The 17,388-nt window shown below is 40.7% G+C and overlaps 1 protein-coding gene across 1 annotated transcript in view; it reads left to right on the top strand.

Annotated features, from left to right (window-relative positions):
- Positions 1-17,388, top strand: part of LOC107208993 (glypican-5-like) — a 332,448-nt gene that overhangs the window by 107,104 nt on the left and 207,956 nt on the right. Inside the window, exons 4-6 of the mRNA XM_015638215.1 lie at positions 6,731-6,861; positions 11,126-11,185; positions 12,644-12,769. Of these exons, the coding sequence (XP_015493701.1) occupies positions 6,731-6,861; positions 11,126-11,185; positions 12,644-12,769 (317 nt within the window). The remainder of the gene's footprint in view (positions 1-6,730; positions 6,862-11,125; positions 11,186-12,643; positions 12,770-17,388) is intronic.

Here is a 17,388-nt window from a genome sequence, read left to right as displayed (position 1 = left end):
AGGCAGTTCCCAGCAACTTCAACTTTCTTAAAGGTAAAGTAACTCTATGACACAGAGTGTGTGTTTATTAGCAGTGCTGGGCCAGTGTGCAGCGTCACTCCTTAATACACACAGCCCTGAATGCAGGGGAATACACTTTTTATTTCCAGAAATATTGAATACAAATACATATTCATAACCCTGATACCACCCACTCTCTGCTTCTTAAGCTAATTAGGAAAAAAGTGATTAAGCATGCGTAGTTTGATCTTTGAAATGGGTCTGTGGTCCTTTTATATGAGGAGGGGTCAGAGAAGGGAGGAAGGGATATGGCTCTTCCTCCTTCTGACCTTTCTACCTTTTCAATGCAAAGTGACAAATGGACCCTTGGCTGGGCTCTTGGTTTCATGTTTTTAATGGATTTCTGATATGCAGTTGTCTTATGTTCTTCAAGTTCTTTACCAAATTCTTTGTTCCTCATTATAAGCCCAGCTGAACAAGCATAGAGTTGACAGACAATTAGTAATTAGCCAGTGATTAACCTTTAATTTTAGCAAGGCCCATCTATTTATTTTAATTAGCTTTAGCAAGGCTTGTTTTTAATTAAGGCCTCAGCATCTCTAAAATCTTGAACAGTTCAAAGTTTGTCTCACTATGCCAAGGAATATCCCCAGTGGAGGTGCTGGGCAGGGCCAGCTGGAGCCAGTGTGTGCCAGGGACCATCAGCAGGGATTGCTGCACAGGTTTGGTGCCCTCTGTGCAGCCCTGAAAGGATTTCCTCAATTTATGTGGGTGTGTGTATTTGTACAATTTTGTTACTTTTTTTGCACTTGGTTATTGAACCTTTGAAGAGCAAACTGGGAAGGTTTTTCTTTTCATTTGTTACGTTTTCAGCTTGCAGTGATAAAAGAAATTCCAGGAATATTTGGGTAATTGCTTTCCCTTAAGAATGGGTATAAATAGTAAACACAATAACAGGCAATACCTTTTTGATATACTGAAATTAATTTGAAAAGCCATTCCAGGGAAATTATAATAAAATCTTTGAATTGATTTTGTTATGTTCTCTGTAAAGTCACCTAATTTTTCTGAGAGCTTTTAAAGCAGCTCACTTGTATCAGCTCCCAGTGGAATTTTCTTTTCATACTAGATTATTGTAATTAATTTTAAAATTGAGCTTTACCTTTGTAGGTTGTCAATATCTAAAGACAAATGTCACAAGTAACAAAGGCCAGGGAAGATTAGTCCTGAATCTAGGGTGGATTGTGGAGGAGAAGGGGAGATATCATTTGACCTCTCAGGTGCTGCTGCTATTTTGTTTTGGCTTTATGAATAATTACCACTTCTCTTTTCAGCTGAGTAAATATATATACAGTTAAAACAAAAATGTTTTGAAAAAATCCTAACAAAATAGACAGGTTACTGACTTATGTGTGCTTAAAAGATTGTAGCTGTGGAGGTACAATTTAAAATTTGCCATAATATGCAATTTTAAAAGCTAGTGAGAGCAGAAAAGAACAGAAATGTAATTTCTGGTAAAAGTTTGTTAGATACAAACTGTGTAGAATTCTTAAAATGCCTGATGTCATGTCAAAGTATTTCTTTATTTTAATTTTTTTTAAATTAATTTGTGTGTGTGCATCCAGATGCAGCTTTGTGGCATGCCCAGGACAGGTCATCTCTCCACTCTTAATGCTGTTATAGATCAACACTCCCAAATTCTCATCATTTGTACTTTTATCTGGGGTAGAATTTGATTCATTTGAATAAGCGCTGCAAAATTTGTCCACTCCCTGTGCCCAGTGTTGGTACCTGAAAGGATCTCTTCTGCCACTGACAGAACACACAGAACCTTCTTTTTTATGGATTGAAATTCTATGGCTGAATTTGGTGTCTGAGTGTGAAGTCTGACAGAAGGTTTTCCTGCCCCTGAGGAATTCATAATGCTGTTCTCCTCAGAGGAATCTCCCCTAGGAGTAAGGGTCAACTTCTCTAACTGCCAGATTTCAGAAGACTTGTAGGAAATGAATTTAAACAGAACTTTTCAGTAGATTCAAGATGAGTGAGAAGTGAAAGCCAACATATTCCTGTAGGAAAATGAACTAATAATCCCTTAGTTTGTTTATGTATTGCTGAACTCTGCTACCAGCAAAATGCTCATAATAGGAAACATATTCCATAAGGCAGAGAATATTTAAAAGAAGGCAAAATCAGAGGTGATTTGCTCTCTTGTCTGATTTTGTTCAGTAGGATAAAGACAGTGGCAATGAGGCATGAGCCCTTGCATTTTATCATATAGGCTCCCACTCAGCTTTTGAGCACTGGAAATGAATGTTTTACAACAATACTCTAGTAGCAAGTGACAGCCACCCCAAGGAGAGGATTCTGTGTTTCTGTAATAAACTCTGGTTGATGCTTGGACAGCATAAAATCACAGATGATACTGGTTGGTTTCTTTTACTGTGGGTGATCAAGTGTTACAGGGATATCTCTGACCCTGAGCAAGTGAGAGCTCCTGGGGAACACACACAGCTCTGAAAACACAAATCTGATTTCCCCATAATTCAGTTTCTCATTTCCCTCACTTTGCTTCAAGCTTGGCAGCTGGAACCTGAACTGGAGCATGTCTTGATAGGACATTTGTGGTTGGGTTCTTTTTCCACCTGGACTGAGACTGATGAGAGAGAGGCAGATGAGAGAGACCCAAGTTTGGTCTTGTTCTTTATTCTTCTTTTATCTCTATTACATGGATACAGGGTACAAGGACCTACGTGCACTAAGATAGAAAAGTGCAAAATGACTAACAAAGAACTTCTTCAAGGTCTTTTATATGTCCATTTACCCAATTAACAGATGCCAAGTAAATTATTTTTCTTAGTGACCCAATGACCCAACACCTGTGTGCTGCACTGCAGCATTCTCTATCCAATCACCTACTACCACCCAAAACCCTCTAGGAGAAGGACATGAAGAAGAAAGAAGGACAAGAGACAACTCCCTAAATCCTCCATCTTGTCTTCTGTTCTCTAAACTACTTTAAACTCCAAACTTTAACTTTTTCACCCAGTGACATAAGAAACTTTCTAATTTACACATTTACACTCCTAGTTTTTCTATTTAACCTTAAGAGTTGTTTTCAGGATGTTATATGAAATTCAGTGTTTTCTTGGATGTCAGAGCCAGGTATCAGAGGTAAGGGCACACTCTCTGTGCCTCTGACTCCAACAGAGCAAACTCCAGTTCTGCTTTGGAGAGTGTTTGTGGCACTTGTGGGGCACAAACTGGGGTTGGGGCATTTAAATTGTCAGAGGTGTTCTGCAGAGCTGGGCTGGGGACAAACCGAGGCACAGAAACTGGCAGGCAAATGTGTCTGTGTTTTAATAATAACAACTCAAAGCAAATCACTGGGAAAATCCTGTATTTTAAAATACTAATCTTCCCATTACAAAATCAAAGAAAATTACTGCTCTAAACTGGTGAAAAGGTCTCCTGCTTTAGAGAGATAAGATTCTCTTGGTATCCAGTAGGGCATGACATTTTTCCCATGTTTGATTATATCAAATATATTAAATATGACCTCAATGTTTAAGGTTTCTCAAGCTGCAAGAGTTCAAAAAGATTCTGGGTGAGAATTTTTCCATTTATTTTGTTAAGCCTCTGTAATAATTGTAAATAGTCATTCTTTTAAATAACAAATAGTAAGAGGTCAAAAATGTGTATGTATATATATGATTCTGCTGTTCATTATTTTCATAAGAAAAATTCACAGCAGAAAAAAGGTAGCTATGGTAGAAAAACAGGTATTTAAGAGGAATCATTGCTGTATAAGAAAAAAGCTTTAATATGAATAAAAGTGTTAGAATTGTGAAACATGATTGGTAATTCAGAAGATAAGGAGGTAGCAGAAATAGCAGTTTTCAGCTGTAGATGTTCACTGTTAGAAGACAACACTTAAGTATCACAGCAGAAAGAAGCAGAATGACCTCAGAGTCCTGCCATTAATGAGAGTGATTTTCTATCAGTTTGTCATTTAAGATTGGCAGACTTATTTTAAGTTTAAAAATCCAGGAAATGGGCTCAGTCATTCTTTATGTTGATTCCTGATTCTTCCAAGTCCTAGACCTTGACGTTAAGATAAGAGCTTTAAAATTGCAGTCCCCATTTCCAGGTTTTCCACTGTTTTTCCTGTGGTTGGTGAGGCTTGGTTCAGGAGCTCTGGGTGAAACTGGCAGTGCAGTTGTGTGCTGCCCTTAGGATGGGAGGGAAACTCTGTGTTAACTTGTGTCAGTACATTCCAGATGCTGCAGTTCCAGAAAACACCTTCTTGGGGTTTTTTATGGCTTGCCTCATGCTTTTCAATTCACACAACATTATCTGGTATTTCATAAATGGCCCATCTGGAAGTTGAGATGTATTTTCATTCACGAGTGTTCTGATTTGTGCCATCACCTTTATGGCTGCTCAAATCAGCTGATAAAACTCAGGCTTTGCTGTTGTTTTATTTTGCAGAAAAATACGTACGTTGGAGAGATGTGAAAATTAGTCCACATAAAAAAATACCCCAAAAAAACAAAATCAAAACAAATTAAAATCAGACTTCTATTTAACTAATTCAAAATCTGAAACAAATACACCAAACAGGGATAACCCCCCAACAGGAGCTGCTGGGACTGCCTGGCTTGTGGGGAGCTGGGCTGAGAAGAAAGGCACTGAAAAGCCTGTGTGACAAAAGAAGTGTGATCTGCCCTTTTATGTCAGAAATAACTTTTTTCTTAATGGAGTAGAAGTGGTTAAAATTTTCCACTGAGAAATTTTTTCTTTCAAATGATGTGGTTTTGTTTGATATGCAGGAAACTGTTACTATTGCTTAAAAAGAAAGCCCTAAAGCATAGGTTTGGCACAGAAAATACTGAAACCTGGGCACTCTTTAGAGTCATTACTATAGCATCAAAAATTCAAATCAAAACAAAGTTGGTGTTTTCAGCTGGATGCTTAAACTGTTGATTCACAACAGAAACGATGACTTAAATATCTTTGAATCTTCTTCTGGGGAAAAACAAAAAACTTGGGAGTTTTTTTATCACTTATGTATATGAGAACCACATTGCTTCTGCAAACCACTCTGATTTTACTTGGTAAAAACTATCTCAAATGCATAGTGACAAGATTTGAGGTGTATGTAATTTGAAAACATGAACTTTAATGACATGATGTAATCTGAGATGGATTTTGCAGAGACCTGTGCTGGGAATTTGGGTCTGTGTGCTGCAGGAGACCTGGGAAGCCTGGGGTGGAGGGGAGGAAGCATCCTGTGCAGGAATGTGGTCCAGCTGTGTTATACCCTCTGTCCAGCTCTAGAGGGTTCAAAAGGCTATATTTTTTTTATATTTTCATTTGCATAGAGTGGGGTTTTTGTTTTCTTTTCAAAAGTTTAGAAGGGACTGGAATAGACTCTTTAATTTCCCAAAGTTTTATTTTAAAACAGTGCTAGTCCCTGGTGAGACCAGAGCAATGTACACAGTGTGGTGTTGAGTGAGGCAGCTGGCTCCCACCCTGGCTGCTGGAGATGTGTCAGGATTAATCCAGTGTGTTCCCATTCAATTGCTGCAGTTTTGGGCTCTTCACAGCATATTAGACTGTGCTGGGCTGGAACTCATACAGCTGAAGCTGACAGTAACTGTCATGCCTATAAAGCTTCCAATTTTCCACGTGGTTTGCCTGTTTCTTCAGAGGAGGATGTCAGCTTCACACAGTCATGGTTTTCCTGGAGGAAATGGGCTAAGGCAGAGAACATTGTCCTGTGCTTGTGCTGACATCTGCATCATAGTGGTGCAAAGGGACAGACAAAGTCCTGAAGTCATCAGCAGACTCCTAAGGGTTCTAAAGATACAGGAAAGAATCAATCTCACCTGGTTGGTTATTGGGGAACCTTAAAGACAGGATACCAAACCCAGGGCTGTGTGAGATGATTAATTCTGTGTGATTCCATGCCCAGAGCAGGATTTCCTCTGCTCTCTTCATGTTTGCTCAGGGATTTAAGTGTAGGTAAAACATCAAGGTTACTCATTTGGGGGCTAGAAAGGGAAGAGACTTGTCTTCCTATTGTCACTTAAAGCTGTTACAGCAAATAAATGTGTGAGGATACATGAGCAGTGTCAGATCCAGGGTGCAGAAAGGATAAACATAAGCTTGCTTTCTCCTGGACTGACACTAAATCCCTGTGAGAGGCTTCAGGAAGGGCAGCGAGGACCAAGTGAAGTTACATGGCCTGGTTAAAGCCTGGAAGAATTGGTTATCTTCTGATTACAAACCCCTTCAAACTCCTCTTGTCTCAGAGAGACTCTGCTCTTTTTGCATGGGGCAGATGTTCTACCAATATCTGTGTACGTTTAAACTCCAGGTATGTTTCTAAATAAAAGTTTATTTCTAAATTTTTTTATTTTCTAAATAAAAGCTCATCAGTCACGACCTCAGCCTGTTTCCAAGTGTGCTGTAGTCCAGGTAGCCACTGAGAAATCCATGACTGCTCACTTTCTGGTGTTCATTGCCCTGCCTTGGAATTTGGTCCTTCCTTTGCCAGGCATTTGTTTGCAGCTGCTTGAAGGAAGACTCCTTTCTATCCTTCCTTTCCCTCCCCCAGACAATGTCTCATGCAGTGAGCATGGGCTGCAAGGCACAGGCAGACTTTTGTGGGGTTGTAAATCTATTTCTCCACTTACATCCAGTTTTCCTTTCTCTCCCTTTCTTGCAGGTTGATAAAGTGTGTGGCCAGCCCAAGCAGCAAGAAGGGAACCTGCCATCAGCCAATATTGTGCCAGTGAAGGAAGTGACCGAAACCCAGACATTTGTGATGGCTCACACCAGCCTGAACAATAAAAGAAGGTAACCCTAGGCTGGAAGCTGCTTTGAAACAAACCTTCAGCCTCATAATCTGTGTTGTTGGTTCTTTGCACTGTTTAAGCCAAAGCCACAGCTCTGTCACCTTCTCTGTGTGCTCTCCAGCCATCACTGACAGTCACACAGGTGACTCTGTGGCATCACATCCAAGAAAGGCCAGACTTGACATCATTGCATCACACCAAGGTGTTCATTAATTCCACAATCTTCCAGTGAAAATGGGGAAAGCTTTTCCTTCACAAAGTGTGAGGAAACTGATTTCCACAGCTGTCTAAATTATTTAAAACGTAACTTTCCACGTCTCTAAGGACATGAGCTTTTCCAGGGGCAGAAGTGGGAAGGAGGATAGGGTGAAAAGGAAAGATTGATTGCCCTGACACCAAATCAATCCCTGATTCCACTGGAGTGGGCAGATTCCTTTGGAATCTCCTTGTTTTATTACATAACAGAGAAGGAGCTGAAAGAGTTTTTTAGGCTTGTTGTGTCCATCTTGGCTCCTCTTCAGCTATGTCCCACTGAGACACCTGCAGCTGAGTTCTGCCACTGGCCTGGACAGGAGTATCCCTGCTCCCACATCCCTGACTTTTTCTCTCACTCTGCCTTGTGTAGCTCCTGAATTGGCTTTCTGTACATTCTAGGCAAGGATTTTTTTGCAGTCCCACTCACAATACATGAGTACATGTCTGATCAAACTGCCCACACACAATCCCAGTGCCTGTTTCTGGCTGGCACAATGTGTTCTGTAAGAACAGAGTTAATCTGGACCAAGCCATGTCAGTGGGGTCGTGCTGGGTTTACCTGTGTCCAAAAGCAGCCTCTGAACTGCCCAGGCAGTCCATGAGCTCCTCTGTCTGTTGGATGAGTGGATGACAGCAGTGTTAAAATTCCCACAGCCTGGGTTCTGGTGTTTCACTTGTGAACATGAGATTTTTAGCCATTTCTGTTTTAATTCTCAGCTTGCATGAATGGAAAAAAACCACTGTTTTAAAAGATAAAAGGAATAACAGCAAGAGATGTTTTTTGAGTGATAGTGATAATTTTTTTATCCTTTTGTATTTAACAGTTTGTGCTAGCACTTGGAGTTAATCAGTTTTTACCAAGCAAATCAGAAAAAAGGAGCATTACAGAAATTAAATTAATAACTTCAGCAGTAAAAATCTAAAGAGCAGTTGTAGTGTATTTATTGAAATAGGCTTTTAGCAGCACAGAGCCCTGGACCATCTTCTGTGTAACTCATTGACTTGGCTGGGGTTTAACACTGGCAGATCAAAAGTCAGAATTGCCAACCCATCAACAGGTGATCTCTTAAAATGTTGCAGGTTTGTGTCTTCAATGGCATGAAAATTGCTCTTTCATACCTGAGGATCTGCTTCCTCCCCTTCCCAACCATCTAGAATTATTTGGATATTGACCTTTTAAAATGTAAGGCTTGTGGATGGAGAAGAAAATTAACTAATGCACTGTAAATTAGACAGTTTGCCAGAATTGGTCTGCACACTGAAAATTAATTATATAAACTAAACTAAGTCCCTGCTTACATAATTAGCATGAAAAATTACTGAATTACAGTGTTGATGGGTATTGTGGAGAGCCTGTGCACCAAAAATGAATGATGGAAATATGCCATAAATAGTAAGAAGTGGAAAATTTGAAGCTATTCTCCACAACTTCCTATAAAACACATGGCCTGAAGCTTGTACTTCTGCTTCTTGGAAACAATTGTGAAACCACAGAGTGAAAGACACAGTGATTGGCTGCATCATTGTGTTGTTCATTCACCATCATTTAATCACATATGATATCAATAAAAATTAATGGAAGGTAATAAAAATCTATAATACAAGGGTGAAATAATTTCTGCAGTGGGTTGTGTAAAATGCACTTAGAGTGACAGAAAATTGCTGCAGGGGGGCCAGATGATGAGAGTAATTACATGAATCTTTTGAGAAGCCCATCCTTCTGGTGCTTTTAAGAAATGGAGAGCAATGTCAGCTGCTGTCAGTTCAGGTGCAAGGTCACCCTGGGCCTGCTGGGTCTGTCTGGAGGTCTGAGTAATGGACATCCTTCCAAATGATCCTTTAATTCCAGGGCTGTATGGAACATGCCTCCAGCCTTTTAGGGTAAGGAAGGAAAAAGAGAAGGAATGAGCCAACACTCTCCAAGTAAACAGAAAAGCTGTGGCTTGTTCCCTTATGTGTCAGAGCATTCCTGAGCTCAAAGGGAAGAACCTCTGTGGCTGGCACATCTGGAGGAGAAACCACAATCAAGTGGCCTCTGCTCTCTTGTGTACAGCCTGCTCAGAGATGCCCTTAACCCCCCAGTGCCAGATGGATGTTTATCCAGAGGTGCTGAGTCTCTGCTAGGCCACGTGAAAAATCTCCAGAGAGCTGGAGAACCTCTGGTTTCAGCTGTGGGGCAGAGCCAGGGCTGCTGGTGCAGGATGAGGGGGGTTGTTAAATGGTGTCCCTTGGCCCCAGCTGGTTCTGCAGGGGGAGCTGTTTGGGCTCTGGCTGGAGCCAGCCCTCCTCACCCTTCACTCTTCTGCACAGGCAGATCTGCAAGGTCCCCGAATGCACAGAGCAACTGGAACCTCCCTTGCAGTAGCTGAACCCTTTTCTTCTCTTACTCTCATGAGTTCCTGGGAGATTTCCCATCTCTCTTCATTTTACTCTGCATTCCATTCCTGCATATTTTTTGTTATGCATCACTTAAGTGTCAGGGACAATAATTAAAGAAGCTGAAACTTGAATAAATGTTGCGTGATCTTGCAAGAAATCATTTCCTACGATTAAACTGGAAAGCATACAATTGATTATTATTACTTTTTTACCATCACACAGTCATAGTTAGGGATTAACTGAAACTGGCAGCATTGCTGCTGCAGTCATTTTTTCATGTGGAGGTTACTATAACATGTAATAGAGATGACAAGAAAATTGAAACCATACGATGGTGCAGGGAATGCAAATGGCATGTACAGAATCTCAGTAAATTGGAATGTTATTGCTGAGTTCAGCACAAAGAACTGTTCTGCTCAGGGTCTGGTGTCCCAGCAAAGTTGAATACCTGCCTTTTAGCATCTCTGCTCCATGGAGCATTTCAAACCACTAAACACAGACTGGTTACAGAGCTGTAAATAAAATATGTTTAACAAAGAACTGTAACATATTAGGTCCCTGATTGGAGCAGGAAGACTTTGAAATTACATTTTGTTGGGATTTCTTTATTATGCCATGAATTTACAGATCTTTTATTCATCTTAAAATCAACAATTTAGGAATTCCTTTGGGAATGTTTGAAGTCAATGATACCTATTTCATTTAAAACAAACTATCTATTGGGTCAGACATCACATGATTTTATTAACATTTGAGTAATAAAGTGCTAGTATAAACCAGATTATTAATGTCAGATGCACATGAACCAGTGGCCAGGGCTGAAGTTTCAGCTGATCCAGATTTTCCCTGTTAGAAATTTCCATTTGTTTTTTTGAGTGGCTGTGTTGGAATTCCTGCAGGCAGGTGCCCCTCCCCTGACGGGCAGTGCAGGTCCCTCCTGCCATCAGCTGCTGAGGGTGGTGCTTGCTCTCTCCCCTGAGAGCCCTAAATAATCACCAGGGTTATTTCCACAGTTCTTCCTCCACTATAGTCTGAAAGTCTGGATCTCCAGTTTTGCAAAATTTGGTGTTTTTTCAGTGGTACAATCCCAGCACAGCAAAAAAAAATAAAATACCTGTACTTATATTATTTATTAACAGGCAGTAAATTGCTCATTGTACCAGTACATGAATGCTGCTGGTTTGTATTCCCCTCCCCGTGGTTCTCATTCTAAACTGTTTGCCATTGTTTTCTTGTACAGCTTTGTGTATTTACAGTTCTTCCATTTGGTATCAGTTACACTTAATTTAAGTACCACTGAATTTATTTTCAGCTTTCTGCTGTGTGTGCTGCATTTGCAGTTCTGCTCTTACTTAAAAATGATTGGGACAAACAGTCTCAATTGTACTTTTTTTCTAGTATTGAATTGACATTTTTGATTGCATGTATACTTTGCAAAAATCTCATGATAATTTTCCTCCTTATTTATTTTCTTGTATTGTCCTATGCATGTGCTTGATGACCTTTCTTTCAAATAATTTTTACTTTTCTCTTTTGTTTCTCATTTCTTTTCCTCATTTGCCTGAATTCCTGCTTCTTCCCTACTCCCCAACCTCTCCTGATTGATGCTTATTCTCCCCGGCCTATTGCAGTTCTCTGCCTCTGAAAGCTTCAAAGAATGACAAATCAAGAAGTTTGAAAAAAATCTCTCGGTAAGAATGAAAACAAGGTGACATCCTTTGCTGTCTCTACACGTAGCTCATTGCCAGCTGTAATCTAGGAGCTGGAAAACTTTTGATTGCTGTTTTTACATTGTAGGGCACTGGGAAACTCTACGTTTTCTCCCCTGGTGTGTTTAGTTTTATAGCGATGAAAAGCAAATGTTTTCACTCAGTAAGACTGAGAGGCAGACACAGAATTCTGCATTTGCTGAGATACTGCTTTGGAATGTCAGAGCCCCACTCTGCTGAGAATGCAAAGGAGTTTAAACCTCTGGGGTGAGCTGAGGAAGGCAAGCTCTAGGCTCTTAGAAGGGTGCTGGTCTCCTCCTTCAAATCTCTGGCATCTTTGTTTCCTTTTGGATCCTCTTAGGCTGTTCTGCCAGGCAGCCTCTGGCTGGGCCTGGCTTTACTCTAGAAATACTCAGAGCTCGTATTTGTGAGGTGGCACTCAAGAGGTAGAAATGCTGATTACCTCTTTGTAAGCCCCCAAATTCCTGCTTTGGTCCTAGCTATAATTCCTAGCTTTCCTGCTCTGTTAGGCTAAGTTAGTTTCTTAGGAGCCTGTGATGACTGATGTATCTAGAGCAGGATTTCATCACAGAAGGTAAAAGGGATAGTTAAACACTTAGCAGAAATGATAAATAAAGCATAAAGAGAGGTGTTGGGAGAGATGACCTCTGCCTCACTCTCGCAGGGATAAGGTATTTCCCAGTGGAACTGGATGTTGTTTGAAGCACCTGTTGCTGCTAAGGAGAGAGAAATCCTGCCTGGTTTGTGCCCAGCTCCATCCAGATGTACCCCAGGCACCTCCAGTGCCTGCCAGGCTGGAGCACTGCACACCACAAGGAATTCCCGTGGAGTTCTGAGCCAAGCACAGAGCTGAGTGACAGCTCTGGCTCAGTCTGTGTCCTGAATCCTGTTCTGCACAGCTCTAACACACCAAACAGGAGCTTCTGAGGCACTGCACTGGGTGATTTCTCATCCTGAAATCCTCTCAGTTGTGTGCTGAATTAACACTGGCTTTGTTAGTTTGTTTTGGTGGCTACCTCAGCTGGGTATATATTATAGATATAATCAGATCAGAAAAGAAGCAACAGTTTGCCCTCAAGGCATTTTTCCATACACAGTCATCAGAAATACACTGTCTGTACTGGCCATGCCTTTTATGATGATGTTTTATAAAGAGTAGGTGTAGCCTTTTTTCAGATTTAGTGAGAGACATGTTAACACAGTGTGTAAAAAGCACCCTCTATGTGTGTAATTATATGTATTGACACTGGTCTGGGTAAAATTGGATGGTCCATAAGGAGTAAAAAATACACTAGAGATAGAAATTAATTCTGATGACTTATTTTCTAAAGTCTTGATGTGGTGGGGGGTGAGGCTGGCAGGGGGGTTAACTGCTGGGTTTACTGTTGTGGTGTTAAATGTATTCTTCCTGCATTGCAGAGAGTTCATCAATTACATGAAGCGATCCCGAACCTTTTATGCCTCTATAGCAGAAAGGCTTTGTGATGGAGACCTGGTGATGAGAGACAGCTCAACCTGCTGGAATGGAGAGGATGTTGTAGAAAGGTAAAGTTAGAAGTAAAAATTTGCTGTAATGGTGAAGAGAGGTGTCTTCACATCCTTCTGGTGGTTCAGCAGCATTCTGAGATGCTGGTGTAGATGCTGTGTTGGGTGAAAAGACCTTTCTGATTTGTCAGCTGATTTTTCTCCCTTCTGTATTTTATCAGCTTTTTTCCCATCACCCTTTAGACTCTAAACTGAAATACACACTTGCATTTCCACGAGCTAAACTTGTTGCTGTCATTTCTTTTACTCTGTATAGCAAGGAGGCAACATCACCCTGAGGAGAAAAGAGATGTTTAGAGCACAACTGTATCTTTACTATCACTGTCAAAGTATACATCACTTTTTGTAGTGAGAGCTGGCTCAGTGCCAGTGAATGGTCTCCAAAAATTTCTCTTTTTTCTTCTCTTTTTTCTTTTCTGGAACAGAGAAGTTCCATGGGATTGTGTTGGCTTTCATGATGTTTCTTTCTGAAGTGGATTTTGTGGTCTGTAGCAGTGATTAAAGATAAAGTTCCAGAATTCTGTTTCTTGCTTTAAAACAATTTTCATGGTCAACAAAAAAGCTGTTTCATAGGAACTTACTGAATAATTTCAAGATGGAGCAAAGATGTGACCAAATATATGATATGATATATGATATGAGCAAAGACAGACACTTACTGTCTGTCCCATTAATGGGGGTTCTGACTCCCACATAGCTCTGTTTTCTGTTATGCTTAAATAACTTCAGCTTAATTACATCCCAGCTATTTGGAGATAAATGCATGTCTAACATATCCAAGAATAACTTTAATATTTCAATATATATTGTCATTACAAATCAATTCTAGGGCATATGTTTGAAGATCTTGGCAACAAAGCAATATTCCAAATATTGATGTATAGTGATTGCAATACCGACTGAAGTTTTTACTGTAAATGTAAGGGAGAGGAAACAGGAAGAATATCAGTGTTTATAATCAGTATTAATCCATATTTCCATACCAGAATCTCTTTTGCTTGTGCCACGTTGCTGGATGCACACTTAACTTTTAGAACAAACAGCTTTCTGGCCAAAAGAAAACCAAGAAAAGCCAAACAAACAAAACCAAACATTTTCTGTATTAGTTTCCTAGGGGGGGATTTTACTTTTAATTTTTATCTTGCTTTGTTTAGAATAAACCCAAACCACTCAAATTGCTGATAAATGTGTTTTAGAAAGGCATGAAGGGGAAAGCTCTTGTTCCTTTGTCAGTCTGTAACTTTCCCAGAGCTGGACATATATGAAAAAGTTTCAAGTTTGAAAGGGGTGAGAAGCTGGGAAAAGTAGCAGGGAAAAGGCTAACAAGATACCTTCATAGGTTGAATTACAAAGGGAAAATGAAGGAAAAAGGAAACTTAAACAACCTACCCCAAAGATGACAGCAGCAAAAAACCCAGACCCACCACCAAACCTAGATATATGTCTGTAGTTAACATATTAAATTGACAAAATAGAAAACAAAATAGTTAAATTCATGGGATTAATCAGACAGCTACACAGAGATAGCTAAATAATGTAAACCACAGTAATATATAAATATTGTACATTTATATATTCTCTCCTAGTATTGATTGCCCTAAGAGGAGGGGACTTTGTGGGCAGCCTTGGTGCCACCCAGCAGCACACAGATCTGCTGGCTGGCACATTCTGCTCCTTTCATCACCTGTTTTATGGGCTGGGCTTGTCCCCACGTGGGGCATAAACCTGTCCTGCTGCTGCCTGGAGATGAATTCCTCTGTGCTCTTTCTCCTCTCCCAGGGCATTAAACAGCAGCAGCAGTAAACAGCCCTGAACTCAAAATAGAGCCTTTTTATGGACTGTGGGTCAGCAAATAGATCATCCCAGTGGGTCTGGCTGGACTGAGTTTAGGGTTACTGGGGCTGTGGGGCTGGCACAGCTGCAGTTCTGTTTCCTTCACACTCCTTGCATTTCACAGTGCTGCTGGAAAGCTGAGCATTATTTATGCTCTGTGCTAACCAGCACGCCAGCTCTTTAGGAAAAACAAATCTGAGCTTTAAAAACAATTTGACACACAAATGCAGCCTGAAACAATATGAAATTATTGCTCAGAAATGAGGATCGTGCATGCAGTTGGTGGAAAGGGCACTTGAGGTCTGATAAACAGAATTAGAGTTGTACCCTTTTATTTTAGTTTAGTTCTTCTGATCAGGTTTTGTTGCGTTTAAATCATTGCACTTGCAGGAAAAAGAAGTTTGAGCTGCCAGTTAAATACACCATAAAAAGAGATTCCCACTGCTTTGAGGGTTGCTATGCCTCTGGCCTGCTCTTCAGAGAACAGGAAGAGATGGCTTTGCTAGGAATGCTCCAGTGTCAGTTCAGGACAGAATTAGAAATACACCAGGAGTACTTTCTTTCTTTTAATTGCTCTTTTTAGCATCTTATTCCTGAAGCAAAAATCATCCATGCACTAATGAATGGTCTCAGCTTAATGCTCTTTGAGCTCTAGCCATTTCTAATTTGGATCCTGCACAGAATTCTTGGATCAGAACATCAAACTTTGATTTATTTGGAGTGAAGAAAGAAAAATCATTCTGAAAATCACTCTGGGCAGTTTTGTGTTTGTTGCCTCTCCATTTCAAGAGGAGATTTTCTGAATTTCCAAATGAAATGGTCTTTTTGTTAATGCCAGTTAGCCTGATCTGAAATATCACTGGTGATGGCAGAAGCAAAAAGGTTCTGCTGGTCAGACACTGCTTTCCACTGCACAGGAGTCTCCTCAGTGTGCATGGGTGGATTTCAGCTGGAATGGGTTACTCTGAGTGTGGCAGACTTCAAAGTTGGTGTTAAATAACCATTTGAGACACTCCAAAGTTCCCATTCTCCTTTCTCCATATCTGCTGTGATTTGTAGTGCTGTGAGGAGTTCAAAGGTACAAACTCACACTCCTATCACTGCAGTGTGCAGGTTTGATGTGTAGCACCCTGATTTGGTGGGGGACAGGGGAGAAGATGTTTTACAGCAACTGTTTTTCCACTTGAAGTCCCTTTCTCAGTAAATTTCAGCTGTAGGGTTAAAAACTTGGACATGTAAATGGTTTTTAGAGCAGGTTACCTGGAGCAGAAAAGAAGGATGTTTTGTAACAGCCAGAGGGGACCCACACTTCCTTTTCCTTCCTTCCTTCTCTCCTTCATTCCCTGGATTTTTTTTTGGGATTTTGCACTGTGTGTGGGGATTAGGGGACACCTGTCCATGAGCCTGAACAGATCATGTCAAGGCTTGTTAGGCTCTCAGGGCCTGGGAGAGCTGGCTGAGCTGGCAAATCACAGAGACTGTTTCTCAAAATGTGTTCCTTTAGAGACTTCCAGTTTTTATGAGTTTAGCACTTTCATTGTCCCCTTTCTCATTTCCTTAGGCTCTAGCAAGCAGCCATCTGGATATGGAAAACAGAGAGAGTCATTTAGCCTTGGCATACTTACAGCATGTTTAACTTCTGTTGTTCTCGTGCCATCAGTGTAAACAATTTCTAGAGATACACTTGTGACTGTAAACTGCAAAATGCCATCTCTCTTTTTGCAGTATTTTTCAGGTTTTAGGGTATTTTCCAGGACTTGGGGTGTTTTGTTGGTTTTTGTTCCTTTCTTCCTCACCACGAATTTCAAAAAGGTCAAGGCATGGCTTTGCTGTGACCCATGATGGAAAAAAGGTGGGAAGAGAAGTGCCAGAAGTCAGTGATGTTTGTACATGGTATCTAACCCAGAGATACTTGTGTCAGACCATTTGGCTGGATTTCATCTTTGTCATTTAGACTCTTAACTCTGTGTGCTTAAGAGCTCTATTTTTGTTGGTGGTGATGTTGGGTTTCTTTGTTTGCTTCATTTTTAAAAAAATGCAGTTATCAAGGAAATAAAATTTTAAAGATGTCAGTCTTGGAAGCTATCAACAGATTGATCTCAGTGTAAGCATTTAATTAAATGTAATTATGACAAAATTTAACCCCAGGAAGGAGCAATGTGTTGAATTACCCAGCCCCAGCTCCAGATGAGGAGCAAATGAGAGTCAGGAGGCAACTTTTGTGTGAAGGTCCAGAGAGAGCCAGGAGCAAGCTGTGGGATTCTTCACAAAAAGAGCACAAGGAGCCTGACTGAGGGCATGAGGAGCCCACCCAAGGCCTGCTGGTGGAGTTTGATAGAATGATTTGTGTGTTTGGATGACAGATCCTGGTGGGCAGCCGGAGATCTGCTTTGGGGAACTCTGCTGGCAACTTCACCAAACCTCAGCCTCAGTGAGGAGCACAGAATTCACTTCTGGTGTTTTGGTGCTTCTCTCTAAAGATGGAGTTCATCCCACTTTTTGTTATCAAATTGCATTTTGGGTTGTGTTCTGTGCATGGTGTGGTTACAGATCACTCTGACTCAGTGAATGCAGCTCTCTGGAGTGACCCCATGCCCACTGCTGGCTGGGAAGGAGCTGATTGTTGGGAGCAGTCCTCCTGCTGGGAAATCACACTCATCTGCCTTGCAGTGATGGACTTGGCTCTTTTTAATTAATATTGCTGCTGTGATCTGCCCAGGCAATTGAAATGGATGGCTTAGGTCAGTAGCTGAAAAACATTTCTGTGAAAGTAAATGGACATTTGA

This window comes from Parus major, chromosome 9 (assembly GCF_001522545.3).
Source record: "Parus major isolate Abel chromosome 9, Parus_major1.1, whole genome shotgun sequence".
Taxonomy (NCBI): domain Eukaryota; kingdom Metazoa; phylum Chordata; class Aves; order Passeriformes; family Paridae; genus Parus; species Parus major.
This window is presented reverse-complemented; position numbering and strand designations above follow the sequence as displayed.